Source organism: Colossoma macropomum, unplaced genomic scaffold (genome assembly GCF_904425465.1).
Source record: "Colossoma macropomum unplaced genomic scaffold, Colossoma_macropomum, whole genome shotgun sequence".
NCBI lineage: Eukaryota > Metazoa > Chordata > Actinopteri > Characiformes > Serrasalmidae > Colossoma > Colossoma macropomum.
The window spans coordinates 6607742-6627844 of NW_023494788.1; the positions used below are offsets into that span (position 1 = coordinate 6607742).

Sequence of the window (20103 nt, forward strand, 5' to 3'; positions counted from 1 at the left end):
TCTCTGTCTCTTTTTTTTTAATTTCCTCATTTTCAATAGTTTATTAAAGTCTCTGCCCCCAAACTGCCCGCCCCGCCTCTTCCGTTCACCACATGTTCCTCACAGAGTTCAGATGGACTGTTGATGAGCTCCAGTACTGTCTCAGCTTCTCACCTTCATCAGGTCCTGCACTCGAGAGCTTTCCCTTCAGTGTGTAACGTCAACCTCTCCACAGTAATGTTGATCCTCTCCCAGCTAAACACTCTCTGGTCAGTCTAGAATTGAAGGAAAACTAGATTTCAGAGCTGCAGCTTCAACACAACCCAGGCGCAGCACACAGAGCAGCTAAAGGCTTTACACAACCCTTTAGTCATCAAATGATTTTCCACCAGAACTTTTGCTCCCACAACTATCAGGATTTTGTCAGTTCCGTTCTGATTGGATGTGCATGCAGTTCTGTTTACTGGTTGTAATCAGTCCAGCTGGAATCAGTTGTCTGCTCCTCACATAGTGAGAGCAATGAACCTCTTCAGAGTGAGATTCAGACGTTCTTGGCATCACATCATGAAGTCATTCAGTGGATTTACCTGAAGCTCTTAAGCGAGATATCTTTGCATGACTGCCAACAATTTGTTTTCCACAGGTCAGACTTACACAGCAGTGGTTTGTTGATGAGTCTAATGGGCCTTTCTGTGAACATTGGTGCTTCTTGGTCATGTTAAATGATAAAATACTCCGGACTCTCTTTAAATGGGTTAAAGTCTGGCATGTGAGACTAACTATTCACTAAAGCTTCATAACACTAGATCCCTAAACCCAGCATCACTACTTGTTTTCATATACAAACAGCTTTCAACATTTTTCTATTATTGTCTATTCTGTCTATCTAAACATGCTGCATTACTATCACTCACAAGATGTTTATACTAAGCACAACTTTGTGTCATGCTTATCTCATTACACACAGTTGTTGCGGTTCTGCAAATGTAAATGCACACTACAATATCACTACTATATCACTATTGTGGTGATTGATGAGTTAAATTATATTCCATTATATACTACGTTATATTGTCCATTTGTGACCTTTATGTTCCGTCCGACTTTGTGATCAAAAATTAAGGTCTTGAATAGGAACAGTATGCTGGTACATTAGGTCAGAAAAGGTCAAGAGCTAATGTTTCAGTCAGTTCTCTGAAGGATGAGTATTTTGTTGTGGAATAGTTTGCAGTCAGATTCATGACTTGTATCACTTCTGCTTTTTGAGAATAACAGGAAAGACCTTAAACTTGCAGCAGAAGTTTTTTCTTATGTAAGCAATTTTAACTGTCAAAACATGGTTTTCTCTCCAAATGCTATTTCAAAGACTTCTGTTATCCAATCAGCTTGTAACTCTTGTTGGGACAGCCATACATGGAGTGTACTGGGGTGTTATGGAGTATAAAGCCCCACTCACCCTGATCTGATTTGAGAGTGACATCATTGGGACCAAGAAAGTCTCTCTGGGTTCATGATTAAGAAGCTTTGAATAAAAATTCATTTGAGCAAAAGGCACTACTGAACATTTGTGAGATTAATTCGAAGAACATCCACAAAACTGTCACTGCGTCAGTCTCTTATATAATAATAATAATATAATAATATAGCAATATAAATGATTCACTTGAAATGTATGCAATGCATACATTTTTAATTTTTAAGTTTTAATTCATAAGTTTTAATTTGAATTCATTGCATAAAATCAGCATTAATAATACAAAAAAGAAGCAAGACTGATTATATTGCATACAACATATATTGTATAATGTATATTATATAGAAGATGGAGGACTGAAATCTAATTAAGATGTTACTTTACTCTGCAGAGATTTTTGTCATACATTGTTTTATTTTCAGAGTTAAACAATCACTGATAATATTGAAAAAGCAAAGCACTGATTAATAAATCACGTAAATTTGTCACTTAACACTCCCAACCCCCAAACCCAGCCAAATTTACGACTGAACCAAGAACCAGCACCCCTCTCCCTCGACCCAGGGGGCAACACCTCCCTGGAATATTGGCCACATGGCCCTCCAAAGTCCTGTGGACAACTTTATCTTTAAGTAACAGAAAGTACATTTCTAAGGTATATGTCCACTCCAAACTGCAACCATTCATTAGAACCCTTTTTAACTAAACTAGACATACCAAGAACGGAACTCATATGGCAAAATTTCAACTTTCTAAATTCCCTAGGGATCTCAAGCATGGACCCACAGCACCCCCAAGGGGTGAAACCGCGAATTACCACATCACCACCGTAAGGACTTGTGCTTATAAGGAACCCAAGAAGCTTCTTTCTTTGCTTGATTATCAACATTTATATAATCTGTAAGCGATACTACTTGTTGTATTAATCTTGTTGTTGTGTAGTACCTAAATATTACCTGTATCTTTTTCTATCGTTAAGTGCTAGAAATACGTAGAGTATAACTTTGATAACAGAAAGACCCAACCATTTAATTGCTATGAGTTTAGACCATTGACCAATATGTATCCTGAATGTGGTTTTCTTTTCTTCCTTTGTTCCTTTTATTGTCGATTTTATTATTTTTTTTATGCATTGGGTCATATTCAGATATGATAGGCAAATATTACCGGTGTTCTTTGACATGTGTTGTGTATCAGGTAGCAAGGGTTAAACTCTCTCTTAGAAACATGCCTGAATATCCTAGTGGTTCATTCCTTGATTTTGAAAGTTAAACCAATTTGATGATATAGGAATGTTTCTTTTTCTTTGTTGAAACTAGCTGAAACAAAGGAGGCAGTGATTCTGGGGAAGGCATTCCTAAAACTATGCACAACCAATCAGAGTTGGAAACAATGAGTAGCTAGTTAACCTTAGGTGAGGAGAACCTATCAGCACTCTGGCTTGACCTCCAAAGGGTAGGGCCTCCAGCTGAGCAAAACCAGAGTGCACCACAAATTTCAGTGGTTCAGTTCAGATTCCTGCGTTCGCAACAAAAGGATAGCTAAGTTTTTAAGTTTGTGCCGGCCTTGGTCAGAAAGACAGGTCAGAAGTATTAGAACGCTAAATTTTAAAATCTGAAACCTTTGTTTGTTTTGTAACTTGCCTGTCTAAACACCTTAAGTTTAAACCACCCTCAGAGAAGGAAGGTGGATATTTCTTGTCTGGCCCGGGAGAATATATCCATAACTTTCGATTCTGCTAAAGAGAGGTAGTTAGTTAAATTAGTATCACCAGCTTCAGAACCCTGATTGCAACCTGAACCTCGCCAGCGGAGTGGGAGCGATTCTGACGCCACGGAGACCCAGCATCCCACCCAGAGCCACGCACTGATCTAGGAACAGATCGACCATCAAAAGGCTGCCCAAGCTCCACCGTCAGACGGCCACGAGACGCCTCCGCCCAATCACTGACGGAAAGGCGCGTGCCCGCATGGAGATGCAGCATCTACGGCCAGCAAGGAGAGGAACCACCGCGTGAGCTCCAGCCTTCGATCGAGTCCGTCCTGAGACGACCCCGTCTGAAGTCAGCCCCCGACTCCAACGTAGGCTGGTTCCATCAATTTGCAGTCAGGGCCCTGACGCCAATTTATTTAATAAGAGAACTTTTATAGGTACATCCAGCCATATAGTTCTTCCCATCCATGCTTAGGTTAATTCTCTAGAGGCTCTCCCAAGCGACTCCCCAAACCACACTGCCTCATACCATTTAGCCGTGAATCACTCTGACTTACTCGAGCTATTTTGTCTTTCATTACTATCACTTTGTTTTGTTTTGTTTTCTGGTTTTATTTTCTATTGTTTATCATTGAATGTAGTCCAGAAAGTAGTTTGATATTTAGCCAATAGATTCCCTTTTCAGAAGCATCCTTGGTGCGAGTGTTTCTCTCTCTTGCCCTGGTCTGTAGACTTCAAATAAATCCGGGTTACCTCACACCCTCACATAAGGTTCTAACAATAATAATATTAAAAATTGCAAAACCTGTTACAATAAATACATTTGCTAGGGAGATATACACTATATAGATAAAAGTATCCTCCTAATTATTGAGTTCAGGTGTTTTAGCCACACCCATTGCAAACAGGCAGATAAAATTAGTAGTAGGGAGGGGTGTAAAGCACCACCACTGGACTCTGGAACAGTCGGAAACGTCTTCTGTGGAGTGAGGAATCATGCTTCTCTATAATAAAGTCTATAGGAGAACATTACCTGCCTGACTGCACTGTGCCAGCTGTAAAGTTTGGTGGAGGAGGGATGATGATATGGGGCTGTTTTTCAGGAGTTGGCCTAGAACCCTTAGTTCCAGTGAAGGGAAACCTTAATGCTTCAGCACCAAGACATTTTGGACAATTGTATACTTCCATTTTTGTGGGAATGGTTTGCGGAAGAACCTTTTCTGTTCCAGCATGACTGAGTCCCAGTGCACAAAGCAGCTCCATAAAGTCATGGCTGGGTGAATTTGGTGTGGAAGAACTTGACTGGCCCTCACAGAAACCTGACCTCAACCCTGCTGAACACCTTTAGGATGAACTAGAATGGAGATTGTGAGCCAGGCCCTCTCGTTCAACATCAGTGTCTGACCTCACAAATACTCTTCTGGATGAACAGGCACAAATCTTGTAGAAAGCTTCCCAGAAGAGTGGAAGCTGTTATAGCTGCAAAGGGGACCAACTCCATATTAATGAATGGGATGTCATAAATGTTCCTGTAGGTGTACTGTATAGGTGTCCCAATACTTTTGTCCATATAGTGTTCATAACCTCAGAAAAGTCTTGAAGTGCACTTCAAGCTTCAACAGTTTTTATGGCTTTTTGTTTTAAAGAGGGCTGGACTAATTCAATATAATGTTCCATCTCTTTTTCAAAGGTAAAAAAGACTGACGTTTGAACTCTGATTTTCCAAAAGACCAAATGATACATTTCCACAATAAACAATACTTTTCAACAATGTTATGAACAATAAAGGCTACAGAATGAACAAATTTTACTAACTAATCTTTAGCTGGGTAGATTGTATATATGAGTTTATATGACACTTCTTAAAGTTTATTAAGTATTGGTTAGATATCAGCCAGTGTAAGGGTTCAGCCTGCACCGCCAGCTGCCAGCAGAGGGCGATGGCGGCAGGGTGTCCAGCCTGCACTGCCAGTTGCCAGCAGAGGGTGACGGCGGCATGGGGCCATAACTTCAGGGAACTCCAATTCCCAGAAGTCCGTGGGCTGATTAGGCCCAACGCAACACACCTGCGGACTCCCCGACTTAAGGCCGTGGCAAACAGTGGTGTTTGTCACACCTTTGTAGAGGGGTGACCAGTACGGTACTTAGTATTGTTAAAAAGAAAAGAAAAGAAAAGAGGGCTGAGAAAAGAAATTGCCCCAAAACTAAAAAGAAAAGAAAACAAGGATGAGAAAGGAAAGTGCCCCAAAACTAAAGAAAGAAGAAAAGCGGGCTACAAAGAATACTGCCCCAAAGCGGCTTTAAGCCAAAAATAAATAAATAAATAAATAAATAATAATAATAATAAAAAAGTGTTTGCTCCACCAAGAGCAAACACCTCAAACAAAGTCTACCTTCCCTTCATTTTTACAGGGGAGGTGTATTTTGTTTTCTCTTTTGTTTCACCTTTCTAGTTCAACCTTTGTTTGAGCACGCTGGTTTCAGCGTTTCTTTTGTTTGACGTTTCCCGCCTTTTCATTTTCCCTTTCCTTTTAGGTGCTTTACCTGTTGTCACCTGTGTGTCCTGGTGGTGCAGCGGCAACACCACCGATCAGTACAGCGGCGGCTCGAGCCCGGCTCCGGGTCACCTCAGTCACAACGTTTTCAAACTCACTATCCACTGCCCCAATAAATTAATTTATCCCTCTTTCTATCTGTTTCCATATCTGCACTTGGGTCCGCCTCCCTACCGTCCTGTAACAGCCAGATCTTCTTCTGTTGAATGTCTTCAAGAAAATTATTCCAATATGAAATAACAGGAGATCAGTGTTTTTAACATGAGGTTTTTATAGATATATTATTATTATTACAAAACTGAAAATAAAGGCAGTTTTACTCATAGAAGAATCTATTGTGCTTGCTGTGCCATAAGGAGCTTGTGTCCAATAATAACACTCCATTTTATTTTATTTTATAAGCCTTTTTTTTACTTTCTTTCTCAGAAAGCAAGGAAGCAGCTGGTCAATGAAGTTCATCAGAGGTCATCAGAGACTCCCAGCTATAGTCAGTTGTGGAGAATGAGGGGTTATGAACTCATTCATGTGCTGGATCCTGCCTACATACTCCCAACCAGACAGGTGTGGATGTGTGTATTAATAAAGTCTAACAACATTGGAGAACATTTTGTGTAAGCTTTATTTTATCCAGCAGGTTCTGTGACAGCTAAGCACTAAGTCCCTATTGACCTTGAGCATCTGGTCAGGTTGAAAATATGAGAAGAACTTTGAAGTCAAGACTGAACGCTTTACCTGCTATACTTTGTAACATCAGAGCTTTGACCAACAGGAATAACCAGCTGTCACTATATGAGATTATTACGGGTTGTCCAGTGTCAGTCCCTGGGACCACTGATTTGAAAGTTGCAGACGTACATGTTATTTCTGATAATCTACTGGAATACTGCCAGACTTTATCTGAAGCCATTGTGGCCACTGAGAAACAGTTGTTGGATGCATGGAAAGAACCTACTAAGGGAGGCCTATTGTCCCAGGCCAGTGGGTGATGGTTAGGGTGCATAACACTCAAAATCAAAGATCCATATCAAGTCTGCCTTACCACGCCCTCTGCTCTAAAATGTCAAGAAAAAATAAAATGGACACGTGAGCCATACCAAGGTGGTACCACCACCTGATGGTGATGGCTAGCTCAAGGAATAAAATGTGTGACTCTGCTTGGGAGGTGTTCTAAGGAGGTTCTGTGATGTTTAGGTCACAGGGGTTAACCACAGAGTGAAGATTTCCTAACTCCCCTTTGCGGCAAGTGCTCCCTGACACCCCATGAGGCCAGGACCCATGTTAGGTAGGAAAAGAAGGTGTCCATGACAACAGGTAAACCAAAATTTAACATAAAGGCATACAACACTTTTTTGTGTATTCAAAATATGAAGCTGCCGTTGTGTCTGTGTGTTTTGTTTTTAGGACATGCTAAGAGCAGATCTGAGAGTGTGACGAATGAACATGACATCTGATCGGTTCCTGATGTGAAGAACCAAAATCAAAGCCTATCTAGCTTCCCAGACACTCTCCAGTAAGCTGTTTGGACACCTCAATCCATGCTCCCTGTTTGGAGAAGAAGCATTGCCTCTACTGAAACACAAAACAAGAGGAGAAGACGGCTGCCACTGTGACAAGCTGCATAATAAAGGACTTTTCATAACTAAGTGGAAATAAAAAGGATGAAACCTGTGACTTTCATAAGTATCCTGGCAATTTGCAGGCATGATGGAGGATGTTTGTGACCACAAAATGGTCTGTGCTCAGGTCATCCTGTAGGCACAAAATAAAAGCCCATTCCTCTGCTAATTCTTTTGAACACCAAAGCAACTGTTTAGCTCATAGTGCAGCAAAAAGGGCTTGACTCGTGCCTACTGAGTGTATCCTGTCACCTAGTGAACAACCTGTTTTCAACAATTTGGCTGATCTGCTTGCTTTATACCAACAGGCCCCAGGTTTGAAGTTTGGATTTGGGTTGAGCATTGTATGTCTCTTTGCAATGGTATGTGGGTTAAGGGGGGTAAATGTGTGGCTTCTGATACCTTCACATCACTTCAGCCAAGTGTGGTGGAACCCTAAGTCATTGTCTAGTTTGTTCAAAACCAAATGTTTTGGTGAGGTTTGTTTTGTTTGTCATGCCTTACAACATCGCTATTATGTGATCCCAGTGGCTAATATTTCTGCACAAGCTTTATGTACAGATCATTCCGCTTCTGAAGCCATGAGAATAATAGTGCAAATGATGGTAGATGGCATCAGTGAAGACAGCTGCCCATTGCCGATTGTTAGATGCCTGAGGTCGAATAAAGTCGCATGTTACAATACAAACGCTGATAGCTCCCGGGTTGTTGCCTGGTATACTGTAAAAGTTGGCAATACTAATTACAACTTCATGGTTCATCGAAATTTAACTATGGCCCGTGAACATCAGGATAAATCTACCTGGTATTATGGAATTTCTCATTTCTGTACTGCCTTCTTCATGTTTAGTTTGTATTCAGAAACCTTGTTATGCAGAGGATGTACTGGTAACAGTACATGTTCCGTCTGAACCTTTGCCTTCTCTATTCATGGCACAATTTGGTGTAAGCATTCTACCACCACAAATAATAACCCATGTGGTATTTGGATGAGTGAACCACTTCCTTTGGATTTCTATTACGTTTATGGGAAAAAGACTTATCCATCACTCTTAGTAGATTTATGGTGCGGTTCTTGTTACATGGCTGTAGTCATGCCCCCTATTACAGTCCATACTGATCCACAGATCACATTACAATGTCATGAAACTTTTGCATTGTATGAAAAGAGATCTTGGTATTACCAGATCAGATAAACAAACATGGAATTGTCGCATTATAAAGGACCCTTGGTGCAGTATAGCGGAGCCTGTAGGATGGGGAATATTTCCATTTGGAGTCATTGTGGATGCCCTACAGAAAATACATTATTTGACTTATTCCACACAGAAACTAGCTAATGAGATTAGCAAAGCTCTCCGCTTAGTAAAGGATGAACTCTGTGCTCTACAGGACGTGGTGCTGGAAAATAGAAAGGTCTTAGATTTGCTGACAAAAAGGGAGTTGTATGTCAAATTCTCAATACTTCCTGCTACATCTACATTCCAGATAACTGCAAAAACATTGATAAATACATTGAAGATTTTCATGGAATTATTCCAAACTCTGCTCTGGAAGGACCTCATGATAAGATCTTTAACTGGGTTAGTACCAATTTTGGAGATTTGTTTTCTGGGATCTTACAGATATTGCTCCATCAAATATTGTAATTATTTTTGCCTCAAATTTATCTGGTGCTTATTGGCTAAACTACACTGGCGTAGTCGTTCCTTATAAACATGGAAACACTTAATTCCTCAATTGCTTGTACATGGACTGAAGGGAAAGAGGCCCATCTTTAGGACATGCAGAATGAAGGAATCTATTGCTGTGTAGTATATTTAGTGCTGTGTTTTTTATATATAAATATACATATATATCCCTACATAGTCATGTCTGTCACACCTACCATGGCCTGTCAGTCTGTTTTATGGGCTTGCTTTATGTCTGGTAACTGCATACAAGACATAAGCCTCAATACTCCAGACATATGGCTGCTCCCTGGTTTTGTGATGTATTTGGACCCTTTAGCTTGAAAATAGCGAACTTATACAACATACAGACACAGCTCAGGTTGAGTGATGAGTTCATTATATTTAGTAAAGGATCCCCAATCACTGGTAATAATTCCAGGGGTAACCTAGAGGGTGTTGAGTCAAGAACTCAAGTGGCTAATCCAGAGGACTTCAGGCAATAAAGCTCATTAAGATCGTCTACCATCAGAATCTTTAATGCCCTGATCATTTGTTAGTCCAGTCGTACATACAGTTTTAAATATGAATCTGCTGTTGTTCTTATTGTTTTCTACCGGGTTATGAGAATATGATCTAGCGATATCAAGAGCCTCATGGTAATTTGTTAGAGACTCTATGCTGTTCACGCTGTCGAGAGATTTGAGGGTGCAAAGTTGTTCACTCCTCTGATAATCGTTTTGCGTTTGATTGGTCCAGGATGTCTATAAACTTTAAAAAGTATCAAGGGCCTTTTTCAGTAAAATGCATTACAGTTAAAATTCCTTAACCATTTTGTGATTGTAAAAACTGTAATATTAACTAGTAAGCACAATTAAGTAAGTAAGTAAGTAAGCACAATTCATTTAAATAACATTTAAATTCATTACAGTTTGAGAGAACTAATTATTTATTATAATTACTAATTAAGTAATTATTTGTGCAATAATAAATAAATCACAATTTAACAGATGTGATACATTGACTGTTAACAATCATGTGAGGAGTTAAGGGTCATTTAAATTTTTAAGGTGGTCTTCATATTGTGTCTGCATTGTGAAGAGGCTGCAGAGCTGAAATCTAGTTTCCAATATAGAAGCTCTTTGTGAACTACGACATGCAGAACTCGCTCAGAGCTGCTGGAACCCTAAAAGTCATAGTTTCCACTGTACTCTGCTGCTGTGTGGTGGACACTGAGACGTCTTCCTTCTTGTTCAACTTGCTCCTGGGTGTTGTGACATTGAAAAACCCAGATGGCTCAGTGCTCTGCTGCGGTGTGAAAGATGCTAGGACACCTTCCTCCATGCAGAAATTTGCCCTCAGAGGTTGTAACCCTGAAAGACATGAATAGCACAGTTATGAACTTATTTTTCTTTCAGTTAAGAGAGTGTCATCTACTGATATTCAGCAAAATCAGATTTAATATAGAGACATGTGTTTATATCATATAATAAAACAGAAACCCACATACACTATAAGGACAAAAGTATTAGGACATCTAGTCATTACACCTGCAGGAGATGGGAAAGACATTCCCTCACAGAAGACATCTCATTTTAATTCTATACGCATTAATATGGTGTTGGTCCCCTTTTGCAGCTCTAACAGCTTCCACTCTTCTGGGAAGCTTTCTACAGGTCGTTGGAGAGAGTCTGTCTGTGGGAATTTTTGCCCATTCATCCAGAAGAGCATTTGTGAGGTCATAAACTGATGTTGGGCGAGAGGGTCTGGCTCACAATTTCCATTCTAGTTCATCCCAAAGGTGTTTGATGGGGTTGAGGTCAGGGCTCTGTGAGGGCCAGTCGAGTTCTTCCACACCAAACTCACCCAGCCAGGCCTTTATGGAGCTGCTTTGTGCACTGGGGCTCAGTCATGCTGGAACAGAAAAGGTTCTTCCCCAAACTGTTCCCACAAAGTTAGAAGCACACAGTTGTCCAAAACTTGGTGCTGAAGCATTAAGATTTCCCTTCACTGGAACTAAAAAAACAACCCCATATCATCATCCCTCCTCCACCAAACTTTACAGCTGGCACAGTGCAGGCAGGCAGGTAATGTTCTCCTGGCATGTGCCAAATTCCAGACTTGTCCATCAGACTGACAGATAGAGAAGCTGATTCATCACTCCACAGAATACGTTTCCACTACTCCAGAGTCCAGTGGTGGCGCTTTACACCACTTGATCTGATGCTTGCCATTGTGCTTGGTGATGTAAGGCTTGTATGCAGCTGCTCAGCCATGGAAACCCATACCATGAAGCTCCTGGTGCACGGATTTTGTGCTGATGTTGATGTCAGAGAAAGTTTGGAAGTCCAGTTACCGAGTCAACAGAGCGTTGGTGACTTTTATGCACTATGCATTTAATAAATGCTTGTCAAGGCAAACTGCATTGAAGTCAATCTTTTCTTTTGCCAAGGAAGAGAGCAGGAGAGCCGGTTTTCATTACTCTATGTGTTCTGTCCCGGGAAAGCCAAAATCCTGTCCTTAGGTGGGGTCATAAAATGTAATTTGGACTGTCATAAATGAATACTCAAGGAAAAGGATTAACACTTAAAACTGTAGAAACATAACAAAGATAACAGGGCCAGATAACATGGCCAGGTGCTTGATTTTATATACCTGTGGCAATGACCGAATGAAACACCTGAATTCAATGTTTAAGAGGTGTGTCCCAATACTTTTGTCCATATAATGTACATATCTTCTAAAGATAAATACTCACATATAGCCCTGCTTTGGGCAGTCAGAAGGTGTTTTTTCAACTTTTATGATTTCTGTGTCTGGAATTTTAAAAGTGACAAAGTTGAGACAGCACTGATCAGGACGAGAGATGGCACGAGCTGAGAAAGAGGAGAAGAAAACATTTTTAGTCAATGTTTTAATTAGTGCAAAAAGCATTATGGCCCCATCTCCATTACAGCACCTGACCAAAAAGCAAATGTCTACCATTACAACTACTCATAATCATTATCTACTACCATTATAACTAATCATAATCATAATCTACTACCATCACAACTAATCATAATCATTATCTACTACCATCACAACTAATCATAATCATAATCTACTACCATTACAACTAATCATAATCATATCTACTACCATTACAACTAATCATAATCATAATCTACTACCATTACAACTAATCATAATCATTATCTACTACCATCACAACTAATCATAATCATTATCTACTACCATCACATATACATACATCTTCTAAACCGCTTATCCTTCTGGGCCGCGGTGGGGTGCTGGAGCCTATCCCAGCTGTCATTGGGCAGAAGGCAGGATACACCCTGGACAGGTCACCAGTCCATCGCAGGGTACTACCATCACAACTAATCATAATCATTATCTACTACCATCACAACTAATCATAATCATTATCTACTACCATCACAACTATCATAATCATAACTACTACCATCACAACTAATCATAATCATAATCTACTACCATCACAACTAATCATAATCATAATCTACTACCATCACAACTAATCATAATCATAATCTACTACCATCACAACTAATCATTATCTACTACCATCACAACTAATCATAATCATAATCTACTACCATCACAACTAATCATAATCATTATCTACTACCATTTCATCTAATCATAATCATAATCTACTACCATCACAACTAATCATAATCATTATCTACTACCATTTCATCTAATCATAATCATAATCTACTACCATCACAACTAATCATAATCATTATCTACTACCATCACAACTAATCATAATCATTATCTACTACCATTACAACTAATCATAATCATTATCTACTACCATCACAACTAATCATAATCATTATCTACTACCATTACAACTAATCATAATCATTATCTACTACCATCACAACTAATCATAATCATAATCTACTACCATCACAACTAATCATAATCATTATCTACTACCATCACAACTAATCATAATCATTATCTACTACCATCAAAACTAATCATAATCATTATCATAGTAATCACTATTAAATAATAAAACTTATTATTAGGTAATGCTAAGTCTTCCTCCTTGCTCAACTCACCCCGAGGTGTTGTAACCCTGACAGTTGTGCGTGGCACAGCAGCCTGACACTTTGCATAGGGTGACAGGGAGCACTTGCAGAACTGGTGCTTATACGTTGTAATCCTGAAAGACACAGTACAGTCTTAGCCAAGGAGAGCACAGTCAGATCTGGGAGTAATGGAATACATGTGGTGGTGTTACATAATCAGAATACAAAAAAAGTAACTATTTTCCGTAACACTTTATTTTAAGGAACACATGTTGGTGGCTTATTATTTCTTCAATAAAGCCTGAATTAGACTCTTTCAAATGGTTTATTCACTATGTATTAATCTTTATTCATTATGACCCATGTTAGTACATAATTGGAGATCTGTTACATGAAAATCACAAATAGTTGCCTTATTAGTCATTATAGCTCACAATAAGCACTTTCTTAATACCTTGTTATGCTGAATTACTGAGCATGAATTATCACCTAAATTCAGGTCTTTTTAGTGTGCAATTGGCAGCATGTGATTTCTACAGGTTCTAGATATCATCAATACATTATTGCATTGTTGGAGTTTATTTCTTCTTTAGAGCTAGAAAGAGTTTAATTTGTCACTAATACTTCAGGATTTGTTTCATATTCTAAATTGGAGTTATTGTCATCATATAATTAGAGGCTAAAAAGTGCTAAATAGAGTTTCAATAAGTCTATTTGTGTACTATACTCTAAAGTGGAGTTATGGTCATCACTAATTAGAGGCTAAAATGTGATAAACAGGGCTTCAATCATATTCGAAAATGAAGATAATTTCATGATGTTTTAGTAGCCAAAAGAGCTGGAAAAGAAAAAGAAAATGTAAACTGAAAGACTGGCTCAACTGCCAATATTTGAATCTGAGACTACTTAAGCCATAACAATTCTTATTGGCCTATACCAGCAATATTTATAAATTAGCAATTATGAAATTAACTCAATCTGCAAGTAACTACAATTTCCAAACAGGCTTATTAACAGGCAAATTGGCATTACCCCCCAAAAAATGTGAACAGCAAAACCTTTTCGGCTTGATATCTGCAGCTTATTAAAAGATCTTAACACTTAACAGATCTTAACAGATCTCCAATTATGTCAGGCTTTACTGAACAAATAATAATACCTTGATAAGCCACCACCATGTGTTCCTTAAAATAAAGTGTTACCCTATTTTCTAGAAATAAAGAATAATCAGATTCCAGATTACATTATGAAAAATAAGACTAGTAGCACAATAACCTTAAAACCACTTTTACACAGCACTGTTGATGATTCTTTTGGAAGTGGTCGTCTCTTTGCCCTCAAACTTCACTTTATTTATCCAAATAATATGGCTAAGATAATAATTTCTGCTAGTGTCTCTATGGGAGTTGCAATGCTGTGTTATTGTCAAGCTACATTTATGGTGTACATTTATTTTATCGCACATGGTCTCAGGGACATTTCTTGCAAAATCAGTCACAAAGCTACAAAGGGCCTATGATTTTTTTTTTTAATATTTTTGTCAAATGAAAATTTTCAACACTTAAACACAAACTGAAATGTATTTAATTTGTTTGTATTATTTTGAGAATCATTTATTATTTTTCACACACAAGTGATGTGAAGATTGTATTTCCCTTCTATGCAGTTAATCATATAATTACTTTGCATTCAAAATAATATGATCGAGGTGGGTGGAGACCCTCAGGAAGGATGTCACTTAGGTCCACCACCCTCAGTTATTCACAGGAGGTGAGAGGCGATATGAGCTGATGGAAGGAGATCATCAGTCAGTCTTAGTTGCCACCAGTTCTTCTTTATCAGCTTGGTGTGTCTGAGCTATTAGACATATGTGACTCACATGTAGCCCTGCTTTGGGCAGCCAGGAGGTGTTTTTTCGATTACTAGGATTTCTCTCTCTGGAATTGTGAAAGTGACGAAGTTGGAACAGCACTGAGGATCAGGAGGGCCAGTAGGATGAGCTGATGAAGAGGAGAAGAAAACATTCTTAGTTTATGTGTTTTATTACCGTAAACACCAACACACCTTCATCAGCTCCACTACAGCTACACCTGAACACAAAGTACATATTAAATACAGACTGTTCAGGGTTAAACAGTTGTGTCCAAACATCAAAATCTGACTTCTTATTATTAAACTGTTTTAGTTATTCTAAAACATTACCCTGGCCATTTCCAAACTTTTTCCTAATATTCATGAGCCTTTCTCTAACCATTCCCAAATTTGTCCTCAACTATTCCCAAACTTTTCCCTAACCATTCCCAAACCTCTCTCTAACCATTTACAAGCATTACTCTTACTATTCCCAAACTTGTTTCTAACATTTCCAAACCTTAACTATTTCACCTTCTTCATAACACTACAGCCCAAAACCCATCACCCCTATTTTTTTTACTTGTTTTTATATGTACACAGCTTTCGATATATTGATTTTAATTATTGATATTTTATTGTTATTATTGTCTATTCTGTCTCCCTAACTGTACATTATTACTATTAAAGATGAAATGGTTATGCTAAACACAACATTGTGCATCATCCTTATCTCAGATCTAGACTCGGTTTCTGTGGTTCTGCTGATGTGTGTGTGCTCACCGTGATCAGCGTCTGCAGTGCTGCTGTCTTACTCTTAATCAGGGTTGGGATAGCTACTGAAAAATTTGTAGGTAGCTACAATTTAGTTACTTCTCCAGAAAAAGTAGTGGCTACTTTTTAGCTACTTTCAAAGCGTGATTGTCAGAATGTTTATGAATCTCCACCTGACACACCAAACAAGCCCAACTGACAGTGTGAACAAGACACTGCATTTAATCATGAGCCAGAAAGAAAGATACAATTAAAAAGCTGCAAATATACAAAAAGATCACAAAAAGTGAGTTTAAGTGTAACCAGCAATCAAACTCACACAACCAAAGGCGTGATATCCAACAAAGTTTAGACTAAGTAAAGGCAAAGTCAGTCATTCCAAAGTTTTCCTAACAAAAATCAACAAAAATAACTGAATACAAACCAAACAATTTAGTGCAAAGTGTTGTCAACTGCTGAAATAAAACTGTTTTGTTTTGGTCTTTCTTAGCGAGTGTTAGGCTAATGAACATTTCAGTCATTTTAGGTGTATTTCCAATAAATTTGTGTTAACGTTAACTTTATATTTTAAGCTTTAGGCCAAAACAAGTCATGGTTTTTGAACGTATCCCTGCTGAAAAAACCCATAGAAACCCTTAAATGTTTCTTTTGGTTTCTGGTGGTTTTGTAATGTGCTTTGTTTTTAAATGTGTTAATATCACAATGTAAAGGAACCTAATGGATCCTGGTTTAAAATGTTACCAACGGCTGATTCCAGATGCCTTTGATAGTTTCCTAATGGCATCTGAAGGTATTCTGCATGAAAATATAGTGATCTAAATTGGAAACCATGAAGCCAATTCCCTTAAGAAAGCAAAACCATTAGGTTTTAATCCTAATGGCTTCCCTTTTCAGCAGGGTAGACATTCACAGGGTAAATAGTACATGCTACAGCTTATGTGGCCTGGGTAAGGTAATGGGTTTTGTAGACACCCCAAAATCTGACATGAGTATTCTACGGAACGAAATGGGCGACATCGCTCGTATATTGGCAACTGTATCCCTTCCTGAATGGTAATGTGCATGCTGACACATACAACCAGCACAAACACCAGAGATGTTATGAATAAGGTGACCAGCCACTGGTTGAAATTTGAATTGGATGCTCATAATGCTCAACTTTCCTATAAAGACTTTGTTTATATGGCACAATCGTGCTGTCCTACTGCGTATGTGTCCCACGGGCCTGAAACCGCTGGAGTGAAATGACGGCTGTAAATCTGCGGCTCTGCAGTCAAACCTTTCTCTGTTGTGGCTCCACAGCAGAACTAGATTTTTACGTAAAATAAAATAATCCTCCTTTGCTGTAAAATAAAGCTCTGCTGATCGATCAACACACAGTTCTAACACAGTTTTCACAATAAACGGTCTTAAACGCTGGATTTAATGTATAACTGCTAATTCACCCTTCAACCCTGAAGATTAGCGCAAAGACTGCTGGTCACGCAGTGAGACAGACAACCTCGCCTAGCTTGTAGCTAACGAAAAGGCAAAGAGATTTAAAAGATTTAAGACGAGCATTGATAATTTGGAGATGAATGGACTTTTATAAGCACTCAGCTGGTTTCCTGATACATTTAATTTGAACGAGAAACTGTCAAACACCAAGTGAAGTCAGCTTCTCTTTTGCCAGCTTCTTGTTCGAATTTACCCATTCAAATTTAAATTGTCCCGTTTGACCTTGAAAGGTGCCTGAGGCGCCAGAATGTACTGCTGCACCATTTAAGGTGGAACGGAACAATTTGAATGAGAAGCAACTTTAGCCTCATAAGACATTTAGAAGAAATTGTTCTTTCACGGAAGTTTCCTGACTGAGATGTGAGAAAAGTGGCTACAGCTGACCTAATGCCTAAAACAGAGCAAAGTAAGTCTGTGTTTTGTTTATAGTATAATTTTATCATATACTAGCTCATCAGCACATACTGAGACATATTTACAGCCAAGATAGTAAAACAGACATAAAACATTGTGCCTCCCAAGGTGGTTTCATTCTTGTTGAAAGGACAAAACGGCTCTTCTTAACATTTCGGTTGCGATTCCTGAGCTAAGGGGTGATCAGTGCGTGCCCGTTTGCTCGAACTGTCTGCGGCTGAGTCAGGATTACACAGTCGCCACCAGCCCAGTTACTGACCGCGTTCCGTGGTTCATTTTGTGTGGATTGTCTGAAGACTGTAGCGAAATTGTAGCAAAAATTTTTGCTATAGCTACGCAAACATTTGTAGGTGCTACAGCTACTAGCTACATTTCAGAAAAATGTAGCGGGTAGAGCTACTAGCTACTAAAATTGTAGTTAACTACAAAAAGTAGCGCGCTACTTAGCTACTCCCCCATCCCTGCTCTTAATACTGAGACAATGGAAGTGATTCATTTGCATGATTTTATTCTGTTATTTGGATCCACAGCATTAAAAAGCATTGATAATTGATAATGTAAATACATTAATTAATTCAAACAATGTGGTAAATATAGGAGCATCTCAACTTTTCAAGCACTTTGGATGTTGCATTTGGGTTACATAGAAGCTGCAGCACTGAAATCCAGTCTTCATTCAAGATGCCAATCCATTTATTTCGTGCTTGCAGAACTTGCTCTTGGACGTAGTAACCCTGAAAAACACAGATAACACAGTCAGTCTGCATTATAGAGGCTTAGAACTGATCTCTTTTAGCTTAAAGTCAAGACAGTCTTATCTGCTGAAATTCTTCTGAAGGTAGATACTCACACGTAGCCTGGCTTTGGGCATTCAGAAGGTGTTTTTTCAACTTTTATGATTATGTCGGGTGGAATTTTAATATTGCTGAAGCTGAAACAGCACAGAACAGGATGACCAGCACCATGAGCTGAGAAGGAAGATCAGAAAAATGTTTAGTTTATGTTTTTAATTACTGAAAAGAAAAACATGCTTTCATCATCTCAGCAGAACCTGACCACAAAGTGCATTAAATAGATACTATTCAGGGTGAAATGATGCACCTCATTAGGGATTTTCAGTACTCTTTACACTCCTGCTAACAAAGTACAATTATTTCCACCCCTTATTATAATGTGTTAATCTGTGCCTGGATCTGCATGAAGAGCTAAAATGCGTTAAGATGTTATGAACTCACGCTCAGCATCTGAGGAGATGGTCATCAGCAGGACCAGCCCCAGCACCAAACACACACAGCTCATCTTCATCTCCATCTTCTCTGCAGGCGTCTGAAGCTCTGAATGTTTCTCTCTCCGTCTGTATCTCCAGTTTGAGCTGCTGAGTCTCTCACTCTTTCTTTTAAATTCTTACGGTCTATATACAGTCTATATATGTACAATGGTGAAGTTCTTGGCATCACATCATGTCATTCAGTAGATTTATCTGAAGCTCTTAAGCAAGAAATCTTTGCATGACGGCCAATGATTTGTTTTCCACAGATCAGACCTGTTGGCCAGTCTAATCAGCCTTTCTGTCAGCTTTGGTGCTTCTTGGTCATGTTAAATGATGAAACACTCCAGACTCTCTGATAACAGGTTAAAGTCTGGCTTGTGCGACTAAGTTTTCATGTCCTTCATTACACTAGAGCCCAAAACCCAGCATTACTGCTTGTTTTTATATGATGACAGCTTTCAACATTTTTTCCTTTAATGTTTATTCTCTTATCTAAACACATATTATTACTATCAGTCTTGAATAAACACAAATTAATGTGTCATGCTTATATCATTACTTTACTTTTAATGTAAGTCAATGGAACCAGACTTTTTTCCAAGTAATTCTGGGCCGTTTCTTTTGGTCCATTCTTCATGAAATTTACACACAATGTAAAAGTCAACAGGCCCTGCGATGGACTGGCGACCTGTCCAGGGTGTATCCTGCCTTCCGCCCAATGACAGCTGGGATAGGCTCCAGCACCCCACCGTGACCCAGAAGGATAAGCGGTTTAGATTATGTGTGTGTGTGTGTGTGTGTGTGTGTGTGTGTGTGTGTGTGTGTGTAAAGGTCAACAGGCATTTTCAAATTATGTCAAAACCTGAAAAATGGAGATACGAGGTTTTCATCTGACAACAGCGATATGTAACCATTATGTTCTGACAGGCTGACTCTGTCCTGATTGTGAAAAACAGTATGCTGGTACTTAGAAAAGGTCAAGAGCTTGTCTCGATCAGTTCTCCAAAGAATAAGTATTTTGGTGTGGAATAGTTTGCAAAGTCATGGGTTGTTTCACTTCTGCTTTTTGAGGATAACAGGAAAGGCCTTAAAGTTTATGCTAAAGTTTTAACTTATGTAAGCAATTCTAACTGTCAAAACACAATGTGCGTTCCAACCACCCTTGAGTTCCCTGCAAAGTGTACTGCACAGGGATTTCAGACATTTCAAGGGTGACCCCA

General features: G+C 38.9%; 1 protein-coding gene across 1 annotated transcript; it reads right to left on the bottom strand.

Annotated features, from left to right (window-relative positions):
• Window positions 1-18101: 18101 nt before the first annotated feature.
• On the bottom strand, window positions 18102-19013 carry LOC118806660 (C-C motif chemokine 3-like). The gene is made up of 3 exons (XM_036568163.1): window positions 18849-19013; window positions 18464-18581; window positions 18102-18347 (listed from the first exon to the last, which is right to left on the bottom strand). Exons 1-3 carry the CDS (start codon window positions 18922-18924, stop codon window positions 18290-18292), a joined length of 252 nt encoding a protein of 83 aa, XP_036424056.1. The 5' UTR covers window positions 18925-19013; the 3' UTR covers window positions 18102-18289.
• Window positions 19014-20103: the final 1090 nt, after the last annotated feature.